At 44.1% G+C, this 24,575-nt stretch overlaps 1 protein-coding gene across 2 annotated transcripts; it reads left to right on the top strand.

Moving 5' to 3' along the window:
- Nucleotides 1-503: 503 nt before the first annotated feature.
- LOC149366393 (uncharacterized) lies at nucleotides 504-23,542 on the top strand. 2 transcript variants are annotated; one of them, XM_089550489.1, is made up of 3 exons: nucleotides 504-2,838; nucleotides 17,884-17,968; nucleotides 19,892-20,053. In XM_089550489.1, the coding sequence occupies exons 1-3, from the start codon at nucleotides 2,505-2,507 to the stop codon at nucleotides 19,905-19,907; spliced, it is 435 nt and encodes a 144-aa protein (XP_089406615.1). In that variant the 5' UTR covers nucleotides 504-2,504; the 3' UTR covers nucleotides 19,908-20,053. The 2 variants fall into 2 exon arrangements, with proteins under 2 accessions (XP_089406615.1, XP_089406608.1); XM_089550482.1 differs by lacking the exon at nucleotides 504-2,838 and adding an exon at nucleotides 12,112-12,206 and having other exon boundaries at nucleotides 19,892-23,542.
- Nucleotides 23,543-24,575: the final 1,033 nt, after the last annotated feature.

The following is a 24,575-nucleotide window of genomic DNA, read 5'->3' on the forward strand; positions in this document are numbered from 1 at the left end:
TATTATTTTTTTGCAATGACACCCCCCAACCGCCCGACCTAACATGTGCCCATATGTGCGTCTATAACCTGAAGTACCAACAAAGCCGTCGCCCTCAGCAGAACCCTGGCTGATGCCATCATACACTGTAAAGCATCTATTTCGCAGCGGAAACCGGCACCTGTGGCAGATTGGAAAAACGGATGGCTCAAGATGCAGCACAAGTGAAGATCATAGCACTCACCTCCGTAGCCAGGCATGTTGAAAAACGATTATAATGATAGAAACAGGCATCTGTCATCGTCTTCTGACTCCACCTCAAAGAATGCATGCACACGTGTAGAACAGTTGATTTCTTTTTTATTTTTCTCATATTATTGGCTCTCAGTTTGGGGAAGTGGCGCATTCATGGATGCGCCTCTTGACCACATATATGCGGTATTTTTTTACTGAAAAAACTTCAGACGGGCTAATTTTTTTCTCGCTACTTGTCACTGTTTCTAGGATAGCTTAACCATTCACGATTATGCTTTCCTTGCTTTCTCATCATCTCTTGTAACATTTTTAGAAATGATGACTGCTACAATACTGCCACTGGCTCTGCGCTCCTGCTGGAAAAAGTGCTTGCTGGTGTCTGTGATGGTATCAGCTGCAGTGTTTTATCGATATTAATTTCAAAACCACCATACTAGTCACTGCCTCCGCACAGCCTCTAAACGATGGTACAGTCATGTCCACAAAGTTGCATATAGTTACCATACCAACTGCATATTGCATGCCCAATGTCGAGGTTTAGGGACAACATCTATCATAAGCTAGTTAGAGTACCGTATGAAAAAAATGAGGTATCAAATTAGTCTGCAGTAATTCTCGGTGCCACAGCCTCGTATTCGCTTATATAGCAAAGAGCTTTTTCTTTCATAAAAAAACAAAAAATAGAAGCGAGCAGACTCTCCCTTTAACAGAGTGCTGCAGCCTGCGACCGTCGGTTCTTATGATAATCAAGTTTCTTGCTCTCTTTCACTTTTCAGGCATTTGAACCAGTAATGGCAAGCCAAAGAGTACACAAGCTACCTGAACGAATCTTCGAAAACCTCTGCTGCCAGCATTTGCCGGTGGAACAGCTTGACGTTTAAGAAATGGCACATCCAGTGATCTCAGATTGTGGTGGCGATGTAAAAATTTGGGCATAGCATACCCGTCCTTGTTAGCGTAAAGAGCACAGCATTGCAACATGAACACTGTATATCGTGAAACATTCCACGTCTGACATTGTACATGAGTTCAGCACGAGTCATAGGATACCTTGTGATCCAGCATACTGCAGTGCAAGTTGCACTTTTTCTCTGAATTCCTCTGTAATTAACAGCAATCAAAAAACATGGAGGGGATTAGAAAAATTGCCCGTTATGTGCCTTTTACTTTTGCGCATCACACTTCATCTTACTTTCTGTGCTGTTGTCTCTCCAGTTTTAGTCCTGGCTTTTCACTGTGGTTCTGTCGTCCTGGAATTCAGTTCTTTTGTCTCATTATTTTGCTGCTTATTATTTTATTTGTGCTTCTGTGTGCTATTTCATTGCAAAATGAACTCTCAAAATCAGTTACATTTTTCTATTATGCTGTTGTACATTGTGGGATGAATCTTGAAGGGACATTTGTCAAAGCTGAGCGTAAAAGTATCAGCGTGGTAGATTTCGCCCGTTGGTGGCAGTAACATCTGCAGAACTTGTGGTTTAGGCACAACTTTATGTATTTTAAACTGGAAAAGAAATTCAGGTCCGCACCAAGCTGTGTTCTCTCGTCGCGTCTGATATGGTATACGCTTTTAGTAAATATCCTGCATTTCCTGATTATGCCCCAGCTTCCTGCAGACACAGGTATTTTAGTTTATATAAAATTAAGGCAGTGCAGTTATTTGCTCTTGCAGTAAATTACAGTGACTTTTATTCTTTAAGCTTGATTGCTCATCTTTTAAAATGTCTTTGAAAAAACAAAGCACACAGACGACCTTGGTGGTATGCTTGGAGAATTTTTTGCTAGGTACTACTTTATTTTTGGTCATAACAGATTATCTCGAACTCACTATTGAACACTTGGCTTCGTTTCTAGGCAGGAAAGTAGTCCTTCGGCAGTTTTTCTCCAGCAGCGTGAACAAGGTTTCCTTGAAATGTGCAGAGTAATTAATTTTAAAGCTTCAGCAGACAGAAGGAATGCAATCATTAGCAGTGTACTGTGTGTTTGATCAAAGCTCATTGACTTTATTTATTGATGAAATTCTCTTCAGCATTACTTGCAAGTTTCCTGCCGATGATACGAGCACTTTGTCTAAGCAGCTCTGGCTCTTAAGTTTCCTGCAGACTATGCTCATTGCTCTCAGTAATTCTTCAGAAGCTAAAACATTATCCCTCCATACCAAATGAACTGTGACATGTCTTACTCCGCATTCCATTGAAAACTCCCTGTCTTTCATTGATGCAGGCCTGGTCAAAGCTGATCCTCACCAGGGTGTGTCGCCTGGGGAAAACATGCACGACGACGACACCCATATGCAGCACTCTATGCCAAGTCTTTGCAACACTGTTGGGAACCACCAGGATGGACATGCGAACAAGCAGTTGCATCATTGCAGCCACTGCGGTAAGGGCTTCATGAAGAAAAGCCACCTAAAACAGCACCTTCGCCTCCACACCGTTGACCGTCGCTACCACTGTGACCACTGTGGAAAGAAATGTGTACAGAAGTGTGACTTGGTCACACACATCCGTACCCACACGGGCGAGCGTCCATACAAATGCGACTACTGTGGGAACAGCTTTGCTGAAAGAGGCCATCTGGTGACCCACCTTCGCACCCACACGGGTGAGAAGCCATTCCAGTGCCAGCTCTGCCCCATGGCCTTTACACAGAGTTCTAACCTTGCAAGGCATGTGCAAGCCCATAAGAGTGAGAAACCATATCAGTGTGAGTTCTGCACATCGGCGTTCAAAGAAAAATACCGTCTAAAACGCCATGAAAAAAGTCAACATTCTTCAAAAACCACTGTTCCTTAAAGTTTTCATGCGTTTTCCCAACTTTAAATACCGAAATAGTTGCTGGCTAACCTGTCTCACTTTTAATGGGTCAGGTTGTGATAAATTATTCAAATTTACATGATTTTAAAGAGGGTCGGCATGGGGAAATTCTTCGGTTTGTTTTCCCTCGACTGTAAGAAACCTGAACTAAGCAAACTGCTGCTGTCATGAACGGGACTTAAATTGTGGCATGTGCAGATGTCATCATTTTACTAGTTTCAGTGTGTTGAATGACGTGCATGAATTCTGGTTGCAGTTCAAGAAGATGATATATTCTTGTGAGCAGGACTTCGTTTAACTCTGCCAGAATAGCCAATAGGTAAATATGGTTCATAAAACCTGGGTGTTTTTTCAGGTGCGTCACAATAATAATTTCTCGCACCCTCTCTATTTCTTATTTTTATCTGTGCATTCATTTCTGTGTCCCCTCATCTGTTCAACTTTGCCATTTCTTTCAGACAAATGTTTAAAGAAATATAATAAATCACTTTCTGGAATGAGGTTTTTAGCAGGAAATCTAAAATTTGTGCAGCGATATGGAGTACTCGCATAAATTCTTATGCCTTAATAAAAAAAAAAAGCTTTTGAAGGAGAAGAAAACAAGGTCTCGGTGTTGTTACAATAATCATATGTTTTGTACTAGAATGTTTGGCGCTGGCTAACAAACTGACATACTAATGTCCGAGAAGTTCTGTGCTCTTTTCTGAGTGTCATACCACCAGAGAAGAATGCTGTCTCTCCATGCTTGCATTGTGGCTCAATCATTGTGATGCAAGAGCACGGAAGCAAAGCCCAGCCTTCTGATGATATACTATGCTTATTTTTGGTTTACTTGCTGCTTGAGAGTGCTTTATCAGTGTAATTGTGTGCTGTAACGGTTTCCAGGATTTGTGACCAAATCAATAAAGTTTTCTTGTCATCCATTCAAAGTACAAGGAAGGAGTACACGCACAAAGCTTATGCTTCGAGCAGCTTGATAATGCTGCTGCCTTTACACATGGTGGCAGTGGAAGTACATTACAGACATGACACAAACATGCATTGACTAACAACCTATTGCTCTATTTATTGCGTGTTCAAATTTATAGGCTGAAAAATATGGTGTTAGAATACACAGAAGAACTAAATAGAAATACAAATTGTGAATTAACCCGTGCTTAGATGGAGTGTATACGCGTTCAATGGGTCAAAGAACTAAGACAAAAACAAGCAGTCTCTGCCTTCGGGGATTTCCCTAAATATTTGACCAGCCCTCCAACAGACTTGTTTTCCTTTTTCTCTGTGTTATGAATGGAATGTGAATGTAAGCATTTCCTTCTTTATGGATCGAGAACACTTAAAATAATTTGTGTGCACACGTCTGCACATTCGGCGTCTTCGTCTTGGCAAGGATTGGTTTTCAGTATTTGGGAACAGTGAATCACCAAATGGCTACCTGTCGATAGTTTCAAGGAACAAATGTGTTCACTTAGCCTCGTTATGCTGAAGTGTTAGACGAGAGGTTGAGACGTCTTGACAGTAGTGAGGATGGTGCTGCTGATGGTTCAGTTGTGCTCGGGCCGGAGAGCCAGATAACAGAGATTCTTGTAGAAGACGTTTGGTGAAGCAGCAGGGATGTAGCCTAGCTAAATTCTTCATCATGATCAGCCTGACTACGCCCACTGTGCGGCAGTGGCCTCTCTCACGTCTCTCCAACTGTCCTTTGCCAGTTGTGGCCACTGTATCCCCACAAACTTTCTGCCGCCCCCTGCTACGGCTGTTTTCTCTTGGAATCCACTCCCTTACCCTTAAGGACTAGTGGTTATCTTGCCTTCACATTACATGCCCTGCCCAAGCCCATTTCTTCCTCTTGATTTCGACTAGGATGACATTAGCCCGCTTTTGTTCTCTCAGCCAATCTGCCCACACCTGGTCTCTTATTGTTACATCCATCATTTTTCTTTCCATAGCTTGGTGCATTGTCCTCAACTTAAGCAGAACCCTCTTCATTAGCCTCCATGTTGGGCAAGTTGGTTCATCACCAATGGGGATGGCTGCAGTGTGAACAGCAAAACTTTTAAGCGTTTTAATTACCAGTATGTGTGTGTGCATGCTCGCGCACACGACAAAAGGCAAGTGACTCAATGCTTCTATTTTTTAAAATTAATAGTGCAGGATTATTGTCGCTCAAGCATAATGAATTAGAAAGCAGAAGAGAAAACAACCATGTTTTTTTATGGTGTGTGTGTATATGAAAGTGAGTCTTTATACTGCAACCTCATGTGACATGAAAACAAAAAGCACTGAACTACCGGAGAATTCCAATGTAGTATGCTCAACACATTGCACACAGAAGGCTGAAATCATACACCTCTGTGGGGTGGCAGCATTATTTAGGTGGTGTTGGTAATTTAGTTTGTAATCCACATGTCCTTGATGGTTGAAAAAGAGTAAAATGGTGATTAGGCACACTGGTACACAGGGGATGTTAGGTCCGCCGTGGTGGCTCAGTGGTTATGGTGCTCGGCTGCAGACCCGAAAGACATGGACTTGATGTCAGCCGCAGCAGTCAAATTTCAATAGAGGCGAAATTTTAGAGGCCCGTGTTCTGTGCGAAAGAACCCCAGGTGGTCGAAATTTCTGGAGCCCTTCACTACTGCGCAGAGACGGACTTGTTAAGCACAAATTTGCAAATGCTTGAGTTTGCAGTCGTGGTTTGCAATGACAGCACTGCTCTCATGCTCCAATTGCTTTCTTGTTTTGTTGATGTTCACCACGATGCAGCTTTCTTTTCTGTGTTAACCATGCCAGCATCCCAGCCTTGATCCTAACACTTTCCAGTGTGCTCACTAACATCTAAAGAATTGCCCAACTTTTGTGTAGTGTATGATTCAACATTGCTTTAGCTGTGACTGTTGTGACCCAACCAGTTCAATGGAAACTGACAGCCAGCTTGCAGATTTCACGGGCCGGTGGCCTACAGCACGAAGAATGAAGTATTGATACTGGGGAAAGCGTCGAATATTGTTTTGGGCACGGATCAGGCTGTGGAGTTTTTAGTTCCTCCTGATCAACATGTGGCTGTAACATAGTCGCAAACTTTACTTGCCTTTATTTCTCTTCCACTGAAACGAATCTGGCAGAGCGCAATACCATGAGCGTTTGGAAAATTGTTCCCGAGTTTAGCAGCAATTATAGTACAGAAAATTCGACGTTGCTTTAAAATGAGTATTTGGTGTTGCCGCCACATACAGTATTTGGTAATATTCATGCACTAAATATTGTGAATCAACTCACGAAAGCAAACACCACGACAATCAGAGAATCATTTTGTGATTATAAAAACAGTTTATATGGACGGCATAAACCTCAGTACAAAGTAAACGGTGCATCGACTAGCTGCAGCCACACCTGTTAGAGCTGCAAGCAGTTACGGAAAGCCCACTCTGTGACTGTGTCAGCTAGAGTCACAGAAGAACACAGAGATCCATTCAGTTTTTAGCAACTTAGCTGGCTTCAAATGGCAAGAACCTCAAACCTGCATGAAAGTTAACTGTTGAACTGCACGGTTACCCAGATATATAGCTTCGACTGCGGCAAAATGATTTGCATCTGTGGCTACACGTTTGCGAAGCTTTGCTCCGATTGGCAAAAGCGCAAAGGGTCAAGCCCGGCAAGCAGAGGCAAAGCACGGTTTCATTATGACACATTGCTGCGGCTTGACATTCATGCACCGAGTCGCATGAAGCCAGACCTGCAGCATAACACAAAAAAGGATGGATCTGCCGAGCACAAAGTTGCAAATGCCTGACTTTGCTTGCGATGGCAGCACTCGCATGATCGCACGTACAACTAGAGCATGAACTCTAAGTTGTTGCCATTGTTGATGCTCACAGCCGTGAAGGAAAAACAAAAACTCGGCTGCTGGTGCAAAGATAAAGTGTGAAAACTATCGACGAGGGAAATAGTTGTCATAATGATTCAAGATAACATAATATTTCTGTAAACTTCATGGTATCGCAGCTTGATTCGGACGTGCATTCATGACTCCAGAATAAAAAATTTGTGAAGATGGTGAAAATGAGAATGGAAGAATGGGCAGAGAGTGAGAAGATCTTGGGAGAGTTGTAGAACGGTTTCCGAAAGGACAGACGGTTGGAGGACAATCTATTTGTCATAACGCAGTGTATAGAGATACTTGATGCAAGTCGGAGGCCTCTATGGATGGCATTTTTAGACATTAAGGGGGCATATGACATTGTGAATCAGGAAAAACTTTGGGACCAATTGAAGAGATATGGTGCTGATAGAAATCTGGTTGAATATCTACAACATGTATAATCAGACAATGAGGTCGTAGTAACCTGGGAGGGAGAAACTACAAAACCAGCTAAAATTAAGAGACGGCTAAGGCAGGGCTGCCCACTATCACCCCTACTTTTCATGGTATACGTGAGTCAAATGGAAAAGAGGTTGGAAGAGAGTAGGGTAGGAGTTGACGTGAGTTATATGCAGGAAGTTCAGAAGGTAAACCAAGTGGTGGCTGGACTAATGCATGCGGACGACATTGTGCTACTAGCAGACAAGCGAGATAGTCTGAAGGAATTAACTAAAATCTGTGGAGGAGGGCAACAAGCTAGGACTCCAGTTCAGTACAGAGAAGTCAGGGATAATGGTATATAATGATGAGAGGGGAGACCCACTAGAAATACAGGACACTATGATAGACCATGAGAGAATTTATAAGTATCTAGGTATATGGATAAGTGAAAGGAAAAAATATCTGGAAGAGCATGAGAGGATTCTGAAGGATAAAGGAAAAAAGAATTCAGACATTATGAAGCATAGAAAACTATGGAACTATAATAGGTATGAGGTGGTTAGGGGGTATGGAAGGGAATCATGGTACCGGGCCTCACATTTGGAAATGCAGTCCTGTGCATGAAATCAGAAGTACAGTCAAGGCTAGAGGTCAGACAAAGAAGTTTAGGAAGGCTAGCCTTGGGAGCCCATGGGAACACTCCGAATGCGGGATTCCAGGGAGATGTGCGTTGGGCGTCGTTTGAGGTTCGGGAGGCAATCAGCAAACTGAAATATTGTCATGTAGCAGTTGGTAAAGGTAGCGCCCCGTCCAGACGGCAGAGGAACGCGAACACTGAGACGATGCCAGCGCACACCGAGATGGCCAGGATGGAACGTCGAGTTTCGTCTTCTTTAGCAGCGAACAGCGTGGCGCACGAGCTGCGTGCCGAACAGCCGCCGTTTGGCACACAGAGACTAACCCAAATGGAGAAAAGAAGGTGGGCAAAAAAGGTGTACTAGTATGTATACATGAAAAGTGTTAACACAAAATGGACAAATAGAACCCGAACGCTAAGAACAAATGGTGTCTTCGGCTGACACGTACTGCCTCCGTGCCGGTGCGCAGGTAGTGACGTCAAATACTACACGAGTGGCACGTCTTCTTGCACATCAGCTGAACGTGCGAAACACTCGCAGAGTGCCGTTGCTATTTCTGCCGTCTGTTAACTGAGGCCTCCGAGACCCTCGAAGATCTCAGAGGCTATTCCTTCGAGCGGACGACGCCAACGAGCGCAGTCAACAGTTTGTATAATTAGCAACAGCCTCTTCAGAACAGTGCAGTAGCGCGCTTGTAACAGGCGTTGATAGAATCGGCGGAAAACGCGCGACCCACGAGCCTGCTCGAGAGATACTGCGATTAATTATGGGGGCGCAGGTTTGTAAGACACCACACCAAGGCGTTATGGTTGCCAGTTCCGATGCATACGCCTTTAGAGCTTCAGCTCGAGTAACTTCCGAAAATATCAGCAGGTGGTTCTCAATCCACGAAGCGCCTCACATTGTCGCTTTTTCGATATCCTTTAAACTGTGCATACGTTGGCAAAAAGTACGATGTTATAAAGTGCGGGCATGCCGGATGAACAGCATATGCCGTTCGCTGCAAGAGCTAAGGCAGAACTTGCAAGACAAAAAATATTGACAAACCTTTAATTTCCTCACAACGGAGGGCACATGGCTCGCCGGCCGGTGGCTGCGTGATTGCAGCGCGAATAAATGCATTGTGGCCGCTATAATATTCAACATTTCTTTAAAATGTGCCCACTTGTTATGCGTCGTCCGTTTTTCCTCTTCGTCGATGCTGCGTCAACCAACGAGCGTGAACAGCGTCGTCTGCTAGCGCGCGCTGCACGACGGGATTGCACCGCGCTCCACCGTCGGTCTCCAGGGTGGCGCGGTGGCGCGCACGCGTGTCGTGCTCGTCCCACCCGAATGTACGGCACTGCACGAGTGGCATCCAGCCGAACGTGGGGCACGGTCTAGAGATGTAAAATTTCAAGAAATTTTGAAAGGCGTGAAAAAAAACCATTCTTTTCGGGTTTTTTTCATGAAAAATTGGAAATTTTGCAAAACGTATCAAAAACAGATTTATTTGCAACAGCACGACGATCAATAATAATTCTCCGAAGTTCAGTCGAATATGCAGTTATAGATGTCGTATTGTGAAACGAACTTCTTGTTCTATTGCACCCAGAAGATAAATAATGATTTGCACTTCAGGCGAATATGGAGATATAAATATCATAATTGTGGAACGAACTTCTTGTTCTATTGCACCGAGAAAGGGAACATGAAAACTGATCTATAAGTCACTCCATATCGGACTCAGAGTCACTGTCGCTGGATGCGGCACTACGCGCAGCAGCATGGCCTGAAGTTGTGTCCACAGCTAGGTTCGACTGCACATACACAACCTTTCGAACGCGTTCCCCTGAAAGCCTGTTGCGAATCCTTGTTGGCACGTTTCCTAAACGTGACCAGTTTCGTTCGCAGCTGGCAGTTGATTGTGGTATCGGCAGCAGTCGGCAAGCCAGACCAGTTAGCGGCTGGTTGGTGCAAAGGCCTTGCCACCAGGTAGATAGGGCCACGTGCATCGCTGAGTCCCAGACCCCTGTCTTGGATCAAATTCCTGCGGATGACCTCTACTCTGCTACGTTTGAAATCAAGAAGCTAGGCTTGTATTTGGCTAAAACCGCTTACGTACACAGCAGCCTATGTTATTTATGTCGTGTGTGCCGCGCTGTAGAATTTGCAGCCATTTTGTTCTACTTGAGCCGTGAGTTCAAGTATTAGTATGTCTTTAATTCAAGCCTGGATCTTATATGTGACCTGGCCTTCAACCGACGTACTCGCAGCACGAACGTTTTAAAAGCACTACCTGGCACCGGCGATGACAACTGCTCTCGAATCGTTCAACTATGCACATTGTAATGATTTTCAAAGCAAAATCAAAAGTCTAAACTAAAAGCAAGCAATTATAAAACCTTGAAATTGCATTGTGAAATTTTCGATGTTTCTTTCCATTTTTCGTCGTCTGAAAAAAACGAAAAAAAAACCGGTTTTTTTCCAAAATTGCAGTGTTTTTTTCAGGCCTTCACATCTCTAGGGGCACCGCACGAGTGCGTAGAAAACTCCACGAGTGCCGTCAGCCGAAGACACCAAAAGTATTTACGGGTAAGGGATGGGACGGAACAAAACACTAACGTGAAAGCGAAGGTAAAGGAGACGGAAAGAAAGATGTGGAAAGAAAGAATGCAGGAAAAATCGGCGCTAGAGCGATTATTCGATAATTCGCGGGGCAGTTCACGGCTTTTTGAGGCTCTGATAACAAAAACGCATAGGTCCAAATTTGAAGAAGTGGATATTTTGTGCTCTGCTTGTAAAACGGAAACGGAAACCATAGAGCACTTGGTTCTGAGGTGCGCAGAACTCCGCCCAGCCCTCCAAGAGTGGGCAGCAACATCCATAAAGATAGCGCTGGGACTATCATAGAGTTTCTTACTATTACCTAGAGGGAAAGCTGGCGGCCCGTCTATGGGAGTTTGCATGGCGACTCCTCGAGACCACTTCAGCTATAGTGCCTAGAATATACTGCCAGTATATTCTAGGCACTATACTTCAGCCACCATGGGCGCTCAAAGCATCATGGGGCGGAGAGCTACTTGTTGCAGAACTGCAACTTTTGGCCAAAAAATAATAGAAAAATTAAGCTGTTTGATAACTTCAAACGTCCTAATATTCAATATCTTGTCTAATGATTGCAACAAACGAGCAGAAAAGCATTTAAGTGCAAAGTTTGCCCAAAATTAGAGACGACTCGCTCTCCTATTGGCCTAGTAATGAACACTATAAAAACTAATATTTCGTAATTAACAGGCACACTTTTGAAAGTAAATATGTTTTCAAAAAAGATGTTGTTGCTTAAATACTATAAGAGGTTTTTTAATGGCATTTCGGGAAAGTGAAACCTTTTATTGGCGTCGTGGGTCGTCGCGTTTTCACTACTATGGGTTTTGCACACTGCGTTCGCGCGGAAGTCGTCTGCGTACACACGAACAGAGTTTTCGGAATGAAACGTCTTAGTAGTGTCACTATGTATTCCCGAAAAACTACGATTGTCCCGCAACAAGTAGCTCACCGCCCCATGATGCTTTGGGCGTCCATGGTGGCTGAAGTGCAGCGCCGCCAGCTTTCCCTCTAGGTAATAGTAAGAAACTCTATGGGGACTATGGCTGGGATTTACTGGGGAGGACGGGCGAGTGGATGGGAAAAGCGTGACATTGACGAAGGGGAGGTTGGAGGATTGGTGGCGGAAATCAAGGGAGGGGTGAATTTGGAGGGGAAAAGATAAACAGACTAGACATTGTAAGAGCGAAAGGAAAAGAAAGGGAAAATAAAAATAAATTAACAATGGGGGAAGTATAGGCTAGGTGGCAAAAGCTACCGTCCAGTACAACGGGTACAGCCATCATCATCCATCCATGCAGGTTGACATAGAAAAAAAAGCTGCAATCGCTATGAGCATCAACAATGGCAACAACTTCGAGTGCGACGAGGTGCTGCGATATGGCAAGTAAACTCAGGCGTTTGCAAATCTGTGCTCCTCAAATTCGTCTTTTTTTGTGATTATACTGCTGGTCTGGCTTCATGCGGCTCAGTGCATGTCAAACCGCAGCATGTCATATAGAAATCGTGTTTTGTCTTCGCGCGTGCATGGCGGTTTTCCGACTCGGCGCTTTTACCAGTTGGAGCAAAGCCGTAGCTGTGCAAATGTCTAGCCACAGATGCTATTCATTTTGCGCAGTCAAAGCTACTCGGGTAACCAGAGTTAAAGCAGTTAACTTTGGTGCAGGTTGAAGTACTTTGCCATTCGAAGTGGATAATTCATCGCGTCCACCCGCGCGCAAGTAAACGCAACAAGTGCTTAGGCGCCGACTTGCACTGGCTAGCCGCTAAAGATTGAATGGATCTCTCTGTTCTTGTGTGAAAGTCTTGCTGACACAGTGGTGAGAGAGCCTTTCGTAGCTGCTTTCAGCTCTAGCGGGGGTGACTACAGTCGATGCGCCATTTAATTTGTTCTGAGGTTTACGCGGTCCATTCTGCCTTTAATCGCTGAGTGAGTGCAATTCTCCGATTGTCGTTGTGTGTTTGCTCTCTCGAGGACTATTGTAGCAATGAAAGGCATGGTTCACATGCGCCTAGACACCCGAGAAACTGTGACACCGTGCTTAAAGCGCTCCTGTCTCTTCTGGGGCCCGATGTAGGTGATGCAGGTGGCGGTACTTGTAGCCTACTGATCGCGCCGATAAGTTGCAAAAAAGAGCATGCCAATATTGATTTTTTTTTTGTAGCAAAGAAACCACCGCACTCTGCTCTTATAGAAGCATTCAAGGATTAACATTTAAGCGTTTTAATAGTCTGCACCGAGCAAGGACAAACTGTTGACAGTCTTCCATTGCATTATTTATCTTCCCTTTGGCGTGTCCTCGTGGCATTCATGTTATTATTGTTAAATGCATGTAGCTTAACAGTGGTAATTGTGGCTTTGGGACACTATTTTCATTTGGGCTGCATCTCACAGGTGTCATAAATTATGTTGAAAAGACGAGGACTGTTAATTGCCAGGAGAATCTTCCAAGGGGAACCGCTGCCAATATCAGGAGACCCATAGGTGGATGCTCGTATCCTGTAAAACCATGCATCCTTTGATCAGAATGTGTTGACCATAGTCCAACGTATTTAATGTGAACCCTAAACTGGAATATATTTCAGTTAGAGAGTAATTACTTATTAATATCCACCATAATGCACCCGTATGGCTGCTTCAGAAAGTGAAATTTAAGCTATTCCATTATTTTGCAATTCCATGCCTTACTCGTTCGGGGTGATTGTGCCTTTCTGCAGCTTTCTTTCCGTCATTGTTGCATTGCTTATGCCTGTATTTCTTTGTGTCAGCACACTGCTGCTTCCAACTTTCTGGCGAAAACGTGTGTAAAGGAGAAATGTCAAAAGCTCCAGTGCTCCAGGCAAGGGCGTCCACAGAACTTTTTGCAGGGGAGGCCACCGAATGGCCGGGGATAGGGGAGGCGGTAGGTTAGGACCAAAAAGACACTATTTGTGGTCTAAACTACCCACATGAAACAAAAATTACAAGCAGCAAGTTAGTGCTAGGCTTGGAGGACATGCATTGGATTTTATTAATGAACAAAGAAGTAATCTTAATCAAAATGCAAAAAGTAATCAGCATAGCGTGCTAATTTGACTGTGTAGTAGTTTTCTGCTAGTGCATGAAAAATATACGGCATTCCATGAGGGGGGTCACCAGCCCCCCTTGCTCCTCCTGCAGACACCCATGGTTCTAGGATATTCAGTGTCCAACACTAAAGTGGTAGGGGTTTATCATAGTTTAGCTGAGTAGATGTGCAGAACCATGTGTTCATTCTCCAATCGGAGAGGACACTTATTGAGGGAGGAGGGTTTTAAAAATAACTTTTTTTATTTATGGCTAGAATCTCATGAAAGTTTGCACAGGGATGCATTTTTCTCTTCTGATTCCAAATATGTAATCATAATTGAGCTGGCAGTCTTAAATCTTACAAAGTCTAGAATGTGATTAGGTAATTTCTTACGCAGCTTTAAAGGGAGACTGAAGCACTTTTTCTGAAAATCGGGCTGGCAGCGGCATCCTATAGTTTTTCATGCTGTATACTGGAATATCGCATCCAAATAAGGCAAAAACAAGCGCGAATTGCCTTTTTTAGCCGAAATATGCGGCCTGTGCCGCGGGGCACGCCGCGCAGCGCGCCGCCGCCCGTGATTGGTCAAGAGAGGTCGTGACGTCACTTTGAGGACTGGAGAAGCTGCCGATGCGGATCCGGCGCTGCGTTGAGGGCAGATCGCAGCTTTCCGTGTCGTTGTAAAAGTGAATACGGCGACTATTTTTTTTTTACTGACCACCGAAGAAAAGGATACTACAGTTTGCTCATTCCATGTGTTGCCTGAAACCAAAAAAGACACAAGCAAAAAATTCTATGCCTAGCACAAGCACACGCCAGCGTCAAAGACGCGATACAGACCATGCGTAAAAGGTGCCAGCACAACATCGGCTCGTATTCTCGGAAAGGAAGGGGTGCGAACAATACTCAAGTCAATTACCACCACCGGACGCCTCCTGGCTCGCCCGGAAGAGCGTCATCCTAAAGAAAAGGCCCAAAGCACTGTGTAAATCCTGTTCTCAGTACCCGGCGTTGCAGGTTGGGGCAAGAAAGTATTTCAAGTGAACGATGAAGGAGCACAAAGTTGGTGTCAAAATTAGCGAAGCGCAGTGGCCAAGCACTGCGAGGCATGTGACCACAAGATAGTGACGCAATCATGGTGCGCTGGAAACTAAGCCAAATACGCGCACAAATACGCTTCACTCCTGGCGCGTTCAGCAGATGCCAGAAAATATTAATCGCTGCCTCGGAAACGTACGCCCTTCCTAGATTTGCAGTTTAGGTTCAGTGAAGTAGTTGCCAACTATATGTGTGTTTAAAAGCCAAGCTAGCTGCAACTCGCCCGCTGCCACAACTTGATGAAGAAACCGAGTAAGGTTGCGGTGTTTTTTTGCAAAAACTCAGTTGGCATTCATTTCTCTCATAAATTTGCATCCGAAATCAACGTCGAACGCTTTCATATTAATTGCTTAGCTAGGATTAAACGAGATGCCGCATATGAAGAGCTTCGATGCTTGCTTGCTTTGCTTTATTGTGCTTTGCTCTGCTTGCTTGCTTGCTTGCTTGCTTGGACATATCGAACCGAGTATAAAATCACTAACCGAGCCTTGCTGAGCACGTCTCAGGTGGTCTGGCCGCACCTAAGCTGAGGAGAGCGACACATGCTTAAGCCTCTATAAGGTTTCTTCAGGGGCTAAGTGAGCATGTTTCTACTTTTAAAAGAGGTGCTTCTTCGGAATGGTGACACGCCTCTTATGCGCGAGGAAATCGATGGAACTGTGTCATGGTTCAGCCGCGCCTTTTCGACAGAAATCTCCAGAGATCACACTAGGACAAGCTCTGCCTGTAGCCGCTCTTACGAAAGTGTTTCTAGCAGAGTAAGCTTCCTTTAGTCGGCTTGAATTCTTCGTCACAGCAGCGAGCGGTTGCGCTGCGAGCTTGTGGTCTTGCGGAAAACAGTGGAAGACGACACAGTCGTGGCCGTAGTTGTTCGTGGACACGAACGCAGAGTAGTACCTGTTGAATCTGATTCTCAAGGTCGGCTGACACGTTTTGTACGTCGCAACGCACGCAGTACGAGGAACAACGCATGCAGCACGAGAAACAACGCGCGCTGAAAGCGCGCTCGGGTGCGCCGAAGCATCCCCGGCTCCTCAACATGACGTCACTCTGGCCGACATGGACGAGGTTTCCCTCTCCGCTGTTCCCCTCTCCTGCGCTCGCGCGGGGCGCGGGAAATTTAAGCATCGCGTTTTTAATTGGTGATTGCGCCACTGTTTTAGCCAAAATTGAAAAAATAATTTCACAGACGTGATCAGCAATGACACTACTTCAAAACCCTAGAAAGTTAGCTTATTCGAAAAGCGCCTCAGTATCCCTTTAATGAACTTTGTCATTTTCATTTTGTTGCGTTTATTTACATGAATTGATAGCCAGAGAGTTGCCATACCCGGTGACATTCTTCGATTTTCTCTGAAGGCATGTCACCCCATTATACTGTGTCGAGAGTAAAAGGTTGCAGTATTTGACACTGCAACTTGTTAAGCCAATTGCAAATTGATATTTATACGTGGTCCAAACAAAAGAAGTAAGAATGTCATTGGGTATGAAAATTTGCTGGCTAACAATTCATGTACTAGCGGCATGTGTACTAGCGGCTCGATTCCCTCCTCTGCACAAGACAAGGTTCTTGCTAGGGGTTAGTACGTATGGAGCGATGGTTTTGCACTAAAGCTGGAGGAGACACTTAAGATCCGCTTAAAGGGTATATGACGTGATAGCAATGATGTGTTAATGGCCATATATGGAGATGTGGAGATACACTACTTTACATTCATAAACCCCTGGGAGTCCTCATACCTCTGCTAGTGCGATGGTTAAACAATGCGGCACTTCTCTGCGATGGCAGGCGGCGCCACCAGTGGGGCTTGTGTGACCCTGGTTGCTATTCCCAAGCAACTTCTCATGACCAATCATTGATTAAAACTCGTGATCTGGTAGGCAGGTTTTGATAGCGTCACAACGTCATGTGACCTAGGTTGCTTCTCTGGGCATTTTTCATGCATTTTTTACTCGCAACCAGTGATGCTGACAATGCTGCTGGCTTTTCTGTGACACAATGCCCTTAACATTCTCACATTAAAACTGACCTGTTGGAGCTGTTGTGTTGTGAACTCAGCAATTCTACATTTTCATGCATTCAGGCATGTAAGGCATCCATATTTCATGATTTAAGATGCAGTTGTGTTGGAATTTATTTTTTGTTACTTGTTTGCAATATTTATTTGAATACGTGTATGTGTGTTCTTTGCTAGTTTAAAATGTTTTTGAGCAGCTTGAGTCACTTGAGTCAGTATGCTACTCTTTAAGAGTCGTACTCAGCGTAGGAAATAGCTATATTTTTGTTATTTCTCTTGAAGGAGCTTGGACGTTTTTACCTTTTCTCTTGCAACGAGTCAGCATGTCTAGCAAGCTTAGCCGTGCTTTCTCGTCATTTCTTCTAGCACTTTCAAAAGGACGGACTGCCGCCACTTACTGCCAGTGGTATGGCACTGCTGTTGGCAGAATTAGTTGCTGGTATCTGGTGGCAGCGTAGCAACAAGCCTGCTTAGTGTTTGTTGAACAGAATGACTGCAGCCCTTGTGCGCACTCAATTTAAAATTTTGCAAAGAACATTTGAACTAAATAACCAAAAAGAACTACAACAATCTGGAAAAGTGTGGAAGCAGTTCCACGTGGCCGTAATCAATCGACATATTTCCAGTCGCATCTCGTGTCACAGCCAAAATGATAAAGCTGCATACCGGCGGTTTTGGGCATCAGCAAACTCGCAGTAAGATGATTCGTGGCAATATCAGCAGTATATATTTAGGTATTATATCTTTAAGACCGCCTTAGTGTTTTACACTGTAGTTTTGATAACACTTGTGCATCTCGTATAGTGTGACACTCATTACTGCCACTGCATGCTGCCTGGGTGGCACGGCAGTTTGGTCCACATAGTTACATACTATACGTGTATATCCTGTCCTTGATGTCGGGGTTTTTAGACACAGTGCCATGAGAAAACGTGACTTTGATATGAAAATATTCGATTTCAAATGCTGCTGCTGCGTATCGCAGAGCAACAGTGTAGATTTGCTTATTTGGACAAAGAGCTCTAGATTTCTACAGAAAAAATAAGTTGATGAAAGTCAGCCGGCTCTCTTTAACAAAATACCACAACTTGCAGCTTGCAGTGCTTATTGTAATGAACTTCTCTGCTCTGTTTCATTTTGCAGGCATTGAAACCAATATTGGCAACCCACGAGTACACAAGCTGCCCAAAGGACCATCTTTCGAAACCAGTGCTTCCAGCATTTTCAGGTTGAACTGCCTGATGTTCGTAATGTGAAATAGCTGCATAGCCAGTGATCTCAGACTTTGGGAGTGATGGTGCATCAAAATGGGCCGTATTAGTCCCTGCCTTGTTGACGTCTAGACCACAACCATCATTGTAACGAGCCACAGTGTCTCAGTGGTTATGGTGCTCGGCTGCTCACCCGAGGGATGTGGGTTCGATCCCGGCCGAGGTGGCCGCATTTTGATGGAGGCAAAACGTTAGGAGCCCCATGTACTTTGCGATGTCAGTGCACGTTAATGAACCCTAGGTGGTCTAATTACCGGTACCTTTCCACAACAGTGCCCCTCATAGCCTTCATTGCTTTGTGATGTCAAACCTGATAAAGCAACCAACCATCAATGCATCAACAGTGGATATTGTGAAACATTCTATGTATGACATCGTGCACGAGTGCAGAGGGAGCCTTGTTATCTTACACATTGCTGTACAAATGCACTTCTGTATGTTCTTTGTCCTGTGTAGCTTTTTCTGAACAGAGTACACAAGCTGGAAAGTACAGAGCAAAAAAAAAATACCTGAGGTAGAAAAGCGCCTGTGTTTGTGTGGATGTGCCTTTTGTACATCATACTTGGTCTTGCTTTTTCTGCTCTAGTCTCACGAGTTTAGCTCTCGGTTTCATTGTGGTTCTACTGCCCTGTTAGCTTCCATGTCTCATGATTTTATGGCTTATTGTTTTCTGTATTCTTCTGCATACAATGCCCTTATCAAGTGAGCTTTGAAAAACAGTAGCATCAACTTTTTGTTATGCTGTCAGATGTTTTCAGGTGAATTTTATTAATCATTGTTTTACCTGATCTCTACAGGAGATTGTAGTGCGTGTGCTTCTGATTCTATTTGGTGTTAGAAAATATTATCTAGTCTGATTCATTTTTGTTTGATATTAATGATTCATGCTTATCTTACTGCTATGGATTACATTGGTGACACTGCTGGCAGAGTTGGTTTTGTCCTTGTGGTGTGCGATGTGGGTGTTTCTGTTCTTAATTTATTTTTTGTGATCACCTGGCCTGATTATGCAAGATTGAATATAGTTCTTTTGTTTTCTTAATTGCTTTTTTTATTTTGCTGTCTTAACATTCAGAACTGCTGTGTATGTTTTAGTTATTTATACATTGCAGTTCAGTTTCGTAATATCAAACAACAGATATTTTTAGTCACGAAGCCTTTCTTTTTTTTTTGAAGCCACAGGAACAAAATTGTTTGCTTATGATGTTCGCAGAACAGCTGAATAGGTTCGTGCTTTGTTGGTACATTAAACTTATGTTAACATCCAGACGTGCACACAGTGAAATGATACCTGAGATGGTGCAGTGTGCACAGGCAAATGTGCTAATTACTACGTTTTTTCAGTTCTGACGGGTCAACTTAGATATAGATATGGAGCATTTGGCTACATTTAGTGAAAAAGAATGAGTCGTTCAGCAGTTTTTCTCCAGCAGTTTGCTCAAGGTTTATCTGCAACATGCAGAGTAATGAATGTTCAACCTTTTATAGACAAAAGGAATGAACTCATCAGCAGTGTACTGTGTCACGAGTGAAAGCTCACAGACATTCTGTAATTCGTGAAAAATTTGCCCAGACTTGCAAGATCCCTACCAAGAGGCCAGGCATTTACGAGCACTTTATCTTGGTTGCTCTGACTATTAAGTTGTCTGCAGAGTATGCCAAGTAATTGTTTGAAAGCTAAGACATTATCCGTCCAACTCCATGCTAAGTACCAGAAAATTTGGTTTAAAAACCTTTTTTTTTGAGGAACAATTCTTTGACCTTGAAATGAAATGTTAGCCTAAATGTAGTGTAAGATTGCCTTCTTCATTTATAGGTTACTGGCTGCCCCTCCAAACGGGCTGTAACATGCTGTAAATACTCTTATTTTCATGGTGCAGGCCTGGTCGCAGCTGATCCCATGCTCAGAGTCTCGCCTGGGGAAAAGACCAGTAAGCAGCTGCACCAGTCCTCCCACTGCAGTCAATGTTTCATGAAGAAAAGCCCCCAAGAGTTGCACCTTCTCATCCAAACGTGTGACTGTCCCTTCCAGTGCGACCACTGTGGGAAGAGCTTTACTGTGAAGGCCACCCTGGTGGAGCATCTTCGTACTCACACGGGTGAGCGCCCATACAAGTGTGACCACTGCGAGAGCAGCTTTGCTCGAAGGAGGAACCTGATTGCGCATGTTAGCACCCACACGGGTGAGCGCCCATACAAGTGTGACCACTGCGAGAGCAGCTTTGCTCGAAGGAGAAACCTGATTCAGCATGTTCGCACCCACACGGGTGAGCGTCCATACAAGTGTGACCACTGTGAGAGCAGCTTTGCTCTGAGGCAAACCCTGGTGGAGCACCTTCGTACTCACACGGGTGAGCGTCCATACAAGTGTGACCACTGTGAGAGCAGCTTTGCTGTGAGGCGAACCCTGGTGGAGCACCTTCGCACCCACACAGGTGAGCGTCCATACAAGTGCGACCACTGTGGGAGGAGCTTTACTTTCAAGGCCACACTGGTGGAGCATCTTCGTACTCACACGGGTGAGCGTCCATACAAGTGTGACCACTGTGAGAGCAGCTTTGCTCAAAGGAAAAGCCTGATCACGCACCTTCGCACCCACACGGGTGAGCGTCCTTACAAGTGTGACCATTGTGAAAGAAGCTTTGCTTTCAAGACGACCCTGGTGGCACACTACCGCACCCACACAGGTGAGCGTCCATGCAAATGTGACCACTGTGGGCGCAAATTTGCTGAAAAGGGTCATCTAGTTCTACACCTTCGCACCCATACGGGTGAGCGTCCATATAAGTGCCATCTCTGTCCAATGGTCTTTACACAGAGTTCAAGCCTTGGAAGGCATGTGCGCGCGCACAAGAGAAAATCTGTTTCGGTGTCAGCTGTGCACAATGCCGTTTAAAGAAAAGGACACTTTAAAGCTACATCAAAGCTGGAAACATGCTTAAAATGCCACAGCTCGTTGAAGTTTTGATGCTTTTTCCCAATACTATGTCGATACCATTGCTAGCTAATATATCTCTTTTTAATTTGCTATATTGGGGGAAAATGTGCAAATTCACATGCCTTCAAAGTACAGAACAATTCTTCGGTTTCTTTTCCTTCTCCATAACAAACCTGAACATACCAGGCTTGTACTTTGTTAGTTTAGTTTCAGCTCATTGAGTGATGTGCGTGGACTGATTGCAATGCTTGGCACTAGCTTGTAAACTGACATACTCGCAGCAGAGCAGTTCTGTGTTCTTTTAAAAGCAAATGTAATGCCACCAGAGAAGAATGCTGTTTTGTTATTCCTTTCATTTTTTTTTGTGGCTGTATTGGGACTAAAGAGCCAATTAACAAAGCCCAGGCTCCTGATGATAAACATTGCTCGCTTTTGTTTGCAGCTCTTTAAAGTAGTCTCTTGGTTTAGATTGTAAAAATGAATGCTTTACTGCACGCAATTCCTGTGCGTTATATTTTTTCAAAGAATTGGTATCTTTGCATGTGACATGTTTTTATTACAAATTATGTCCTCAGCATTGTTGGTCTTGATAAACATGCTGGACATTTGGAGGCAAAGACTCAGTCTCTCAACAGTTGTTCTAATTCCATTTTCTAGTAATGGTTTCGAGGTATTTAAGCATTTCTACAGCAAGCCCTTGCATATTGGGTTGTTATGGAAATTCAAGTGAACTTGCTTTGGCAACTGCATTAACATAAAAATTGACATAAGTGGACCATTGACATAAAAATTATTGCTATTTATAAAAGCTTGTGGAGTTTTGTTTGCTGAAAACCAATAAGGGACACTGAGGACGATGCTACCAAATTTTTCTGTTAGTAAAATCCGATAGTTCGGCATTTTGTAGCTTTGTTGACATTTTTCCTCGAGTGAAAGAGTCATTTATTGCCAACAGTTTTGGATTCGAAGGTGAAAACCTTTTTCCAGCTGCTACAAATCAGACTTGAGAGTCTCTGATGACGAAGTAGGAGAACAGTGACTCTGTGACTGCTGACGGTGGGAGCGCAGCAGCCAAAATGAAAACTACTGCCGGTCTGACTTTGACGGTCTCCATCACCCGTCGTCGCTTCGTTTACGTTTGCACCTACGTTATGATAGATCCCTTTCCCGACTTAGGCAACGAAGTTCTCGCAGAGAATTGAGGCATGCATTTAGCGACCTCAACCCCACACAGCATGCGATGCTTTTAAGGGCTGAGGTGGAAAATCTTGTAAGAAAGTCCTAGCACAGAGGAGTCAGCATTGCTATCACCCCCAAGCCACCGTCGCGACTGATGTGTAATAATTGGTACGTGCGGGCATATTTAAATTCTGTAATAATAGTCCTCGTAGGACTGGTTATGCAGCCTAGTGTCTTGGTACGTTGACAAAGCGAACACGCCAAGCGATGCATTTGCTAACGCGGAGGCACGTTGAACAGTGGCTACACATAGCACTTTTTTCTTATCGCCATTGTGTGCCATTGCACTAGCTTCGTTCAAGGAGCACTTGCTGCTCCGCCCTTCTAAATTGAGGTGCATAATAAAACCATACAAGCACGCAGAACGCATAGCTGCGAAGCACCCCAAAGCATGCCAAAACTCAGCTGGCGGCCTTGATGCGCCGCTAATTGCAGACTTTCTTTGGCTTTCAGCATTCAGGTTGCTTTTATCCGTCTTCCTCCTGTGATAAAAGTGCACTAGTGGGTTGAAACAAAACTTGTATACTTTAATATGGATCAAACACGTACCCTTCATGCACGTTTGTCAGCCTCAGAGATCTGTTGTGCTTTTTCTCCTATTTCGTCATCATGCTTGTACGTGCGAGATTGGTCTGTGGCAGCGATACCTGTATTTTAGTTCTTGCTCTTTGCTTCCTTACAAGGGCTTTGTTTTCAGAAAGAGCGGTGTTTTTGTGTTTAGGAGCTGGTATTCTATCGATAGAAGCCAACTTCATTTTCTCCTCAGTGTCCCTTGAAGGAACATTTACTCCATCCATTTAAAGACTTAGCTGTGTCTTGTGAGCTTTATTAATTTCGAAAAGAGAGACACCAAGCAACAAAAAGGTCTTTCTTGACGTTCCTGCTCTCAGCACGGGGTCGTTGTTCACAGCAAAGACGCAGTCCCCTGCATAAACCATAATTAAGTTTACTTGGAGGAATCGGGATGTTACAAAAAGCAATTGCAGCAGCGATCTCGTGATGTGAAAATTAAAAGCATTTGTGACAACGCTTAAGCAGCACTCAGTAATGAATGGCCACACGATTGATTGCGACAAGGCAAGGATCGCTGCAAGCAAAAAAAAATGACAGCATCGCAGCTAGATACGGAATCTCTAACCATATACAGAACACATCACACGAGCTGATTCAAAACGACGGAAGTCTAGACCTGATGTACACATGCTCCTTTTGGTCATTTTTTGAGGCTTTTTAAAATAAACCAATTTTTGGTGATGCCTTCATTGTGATCGCGGCCCCCATGCTGGCAGCTGAAACGTCGGTATCTTTTTGTACTGGTTGGTGCCTCTGTTTTCAAATGTAAACCCCCCCCCCCCCCCCCAACCCAAACGGGATTCTTTCACACTCTCAACTTCGGGCTACAATACTACATCAGCTTTTTTCGTATGCTGGTTGATTCGCAAATGGTTTGCTTGCTGCTTTTGAGTGCTCTGTCAGTAGTAATTGTGTGTTGTAGTAGTTTGAAGCATTTGTGACCAAATCAATAAATATTTGTTTTCATCCATACAAAGCACAAGGATGGAGTGACTGCAGAAAGCTGAAGCTATCGGCATCTTGGTGAAGCAACTGCCTTTACACGTGATGGCAGCAAAAGCACATTACAGACTTAACATTGACATTTGCTAACTGATCGCTTTATTTATAGTGATTTGAAATTTGTGGGCTGAAAGATGGCGCTATAATACACAGATCATTTAGAAACAAATACAAATCGCGGATTAACTCTGTCTCAAATGTAGTGGAGATATGTCTGAGAGCGACCTAAACCAAAACAAAACCTAGCACGTCTCTCCAAAACCTGTTTTCTTTTTTTTTCATTGTTATCGGTAAGGTGTGAACGCAAGCATTTTGTTTTTTTTAGATCCAGTACGCTTGACCCTTTTGTGGGACAGCGGGACACATACTGTGTTTGCGCGATTTTAGGTCGATGTTTTCTTTCTTCATTTGAAAATACAAAGTGGGAGGTCGGCTTAGAATCAAAACCAAAGCTGGGCATCATTAATAAATAAAAGCAACACAAACGAGATATCGGGAATGCTATAGCGTGGTTGCAATTTTATGTTTGCTCCACGACGCTGCCGAGTGGCATTCAGTTCTCTTCTTTTTTTACTTTCAACTTCGCACACGGCATTAGGGAGTGTCGATGGTTGATGGATGGGTGGCTGTTCCAATCGTGGCTGCACAGTTCATGGAGGGAAAAAAGTTGTGCTGTCACTCGGAACGGCAGTGATTCTGGGGAGTGTTTCGGCAGCTGATAGAAAAGCTGATGCCGCTCGCACATTTGACCGCTGCTGGCAACATTTTACCGGTTTTTAATGTAGTGTTTCGTCTATCGTCATTTGTGCTCC

The sequence above is a fragment of the Amblyomma mixtum genome, chromosome 1 (genome assembly GCF_055824585.1).
Source record: "Amblyomma mixtum isolate Tamu chromosome 1, ASM5582458v1, whole genome shotgun sequence".
NCBI classification, from domain to species: domain Eukaryota; kingdom Metazoa; phylum Arthropoda; class Arachnida; order Ixodida; family Ixodidae; genus Amblyomma; species Amblyomma mixtum.

What these genes read in the sequence shown, in the direction of transcription:
- LOC149366393 (XM_089550482.1), top strand. Translation starts at nt 12,159, where the DNA reads ATGTCTAGCCACAGATGCTATTCATTTTGCGCAGTCAAAGCTACTCGG. An exon ending in GCGCAGTCAAAGCTACTCGG is followed by an intron (nt 12,207 to 17,883) that starts GTAACCAGAGTT and finishes TTCATTTTGCAG; the next exon opens with GCATTGAAACCAATATTGGC. An exon ending in AGTGCTTCCAGCATTTTCAG is followed by an intron (nt 17,969 to 19,891) that starts GTTGAACTGCCT and finishes TTCATGGTGCAG; the next exon opens with GCCTGGTCGCAGCTGATCCC.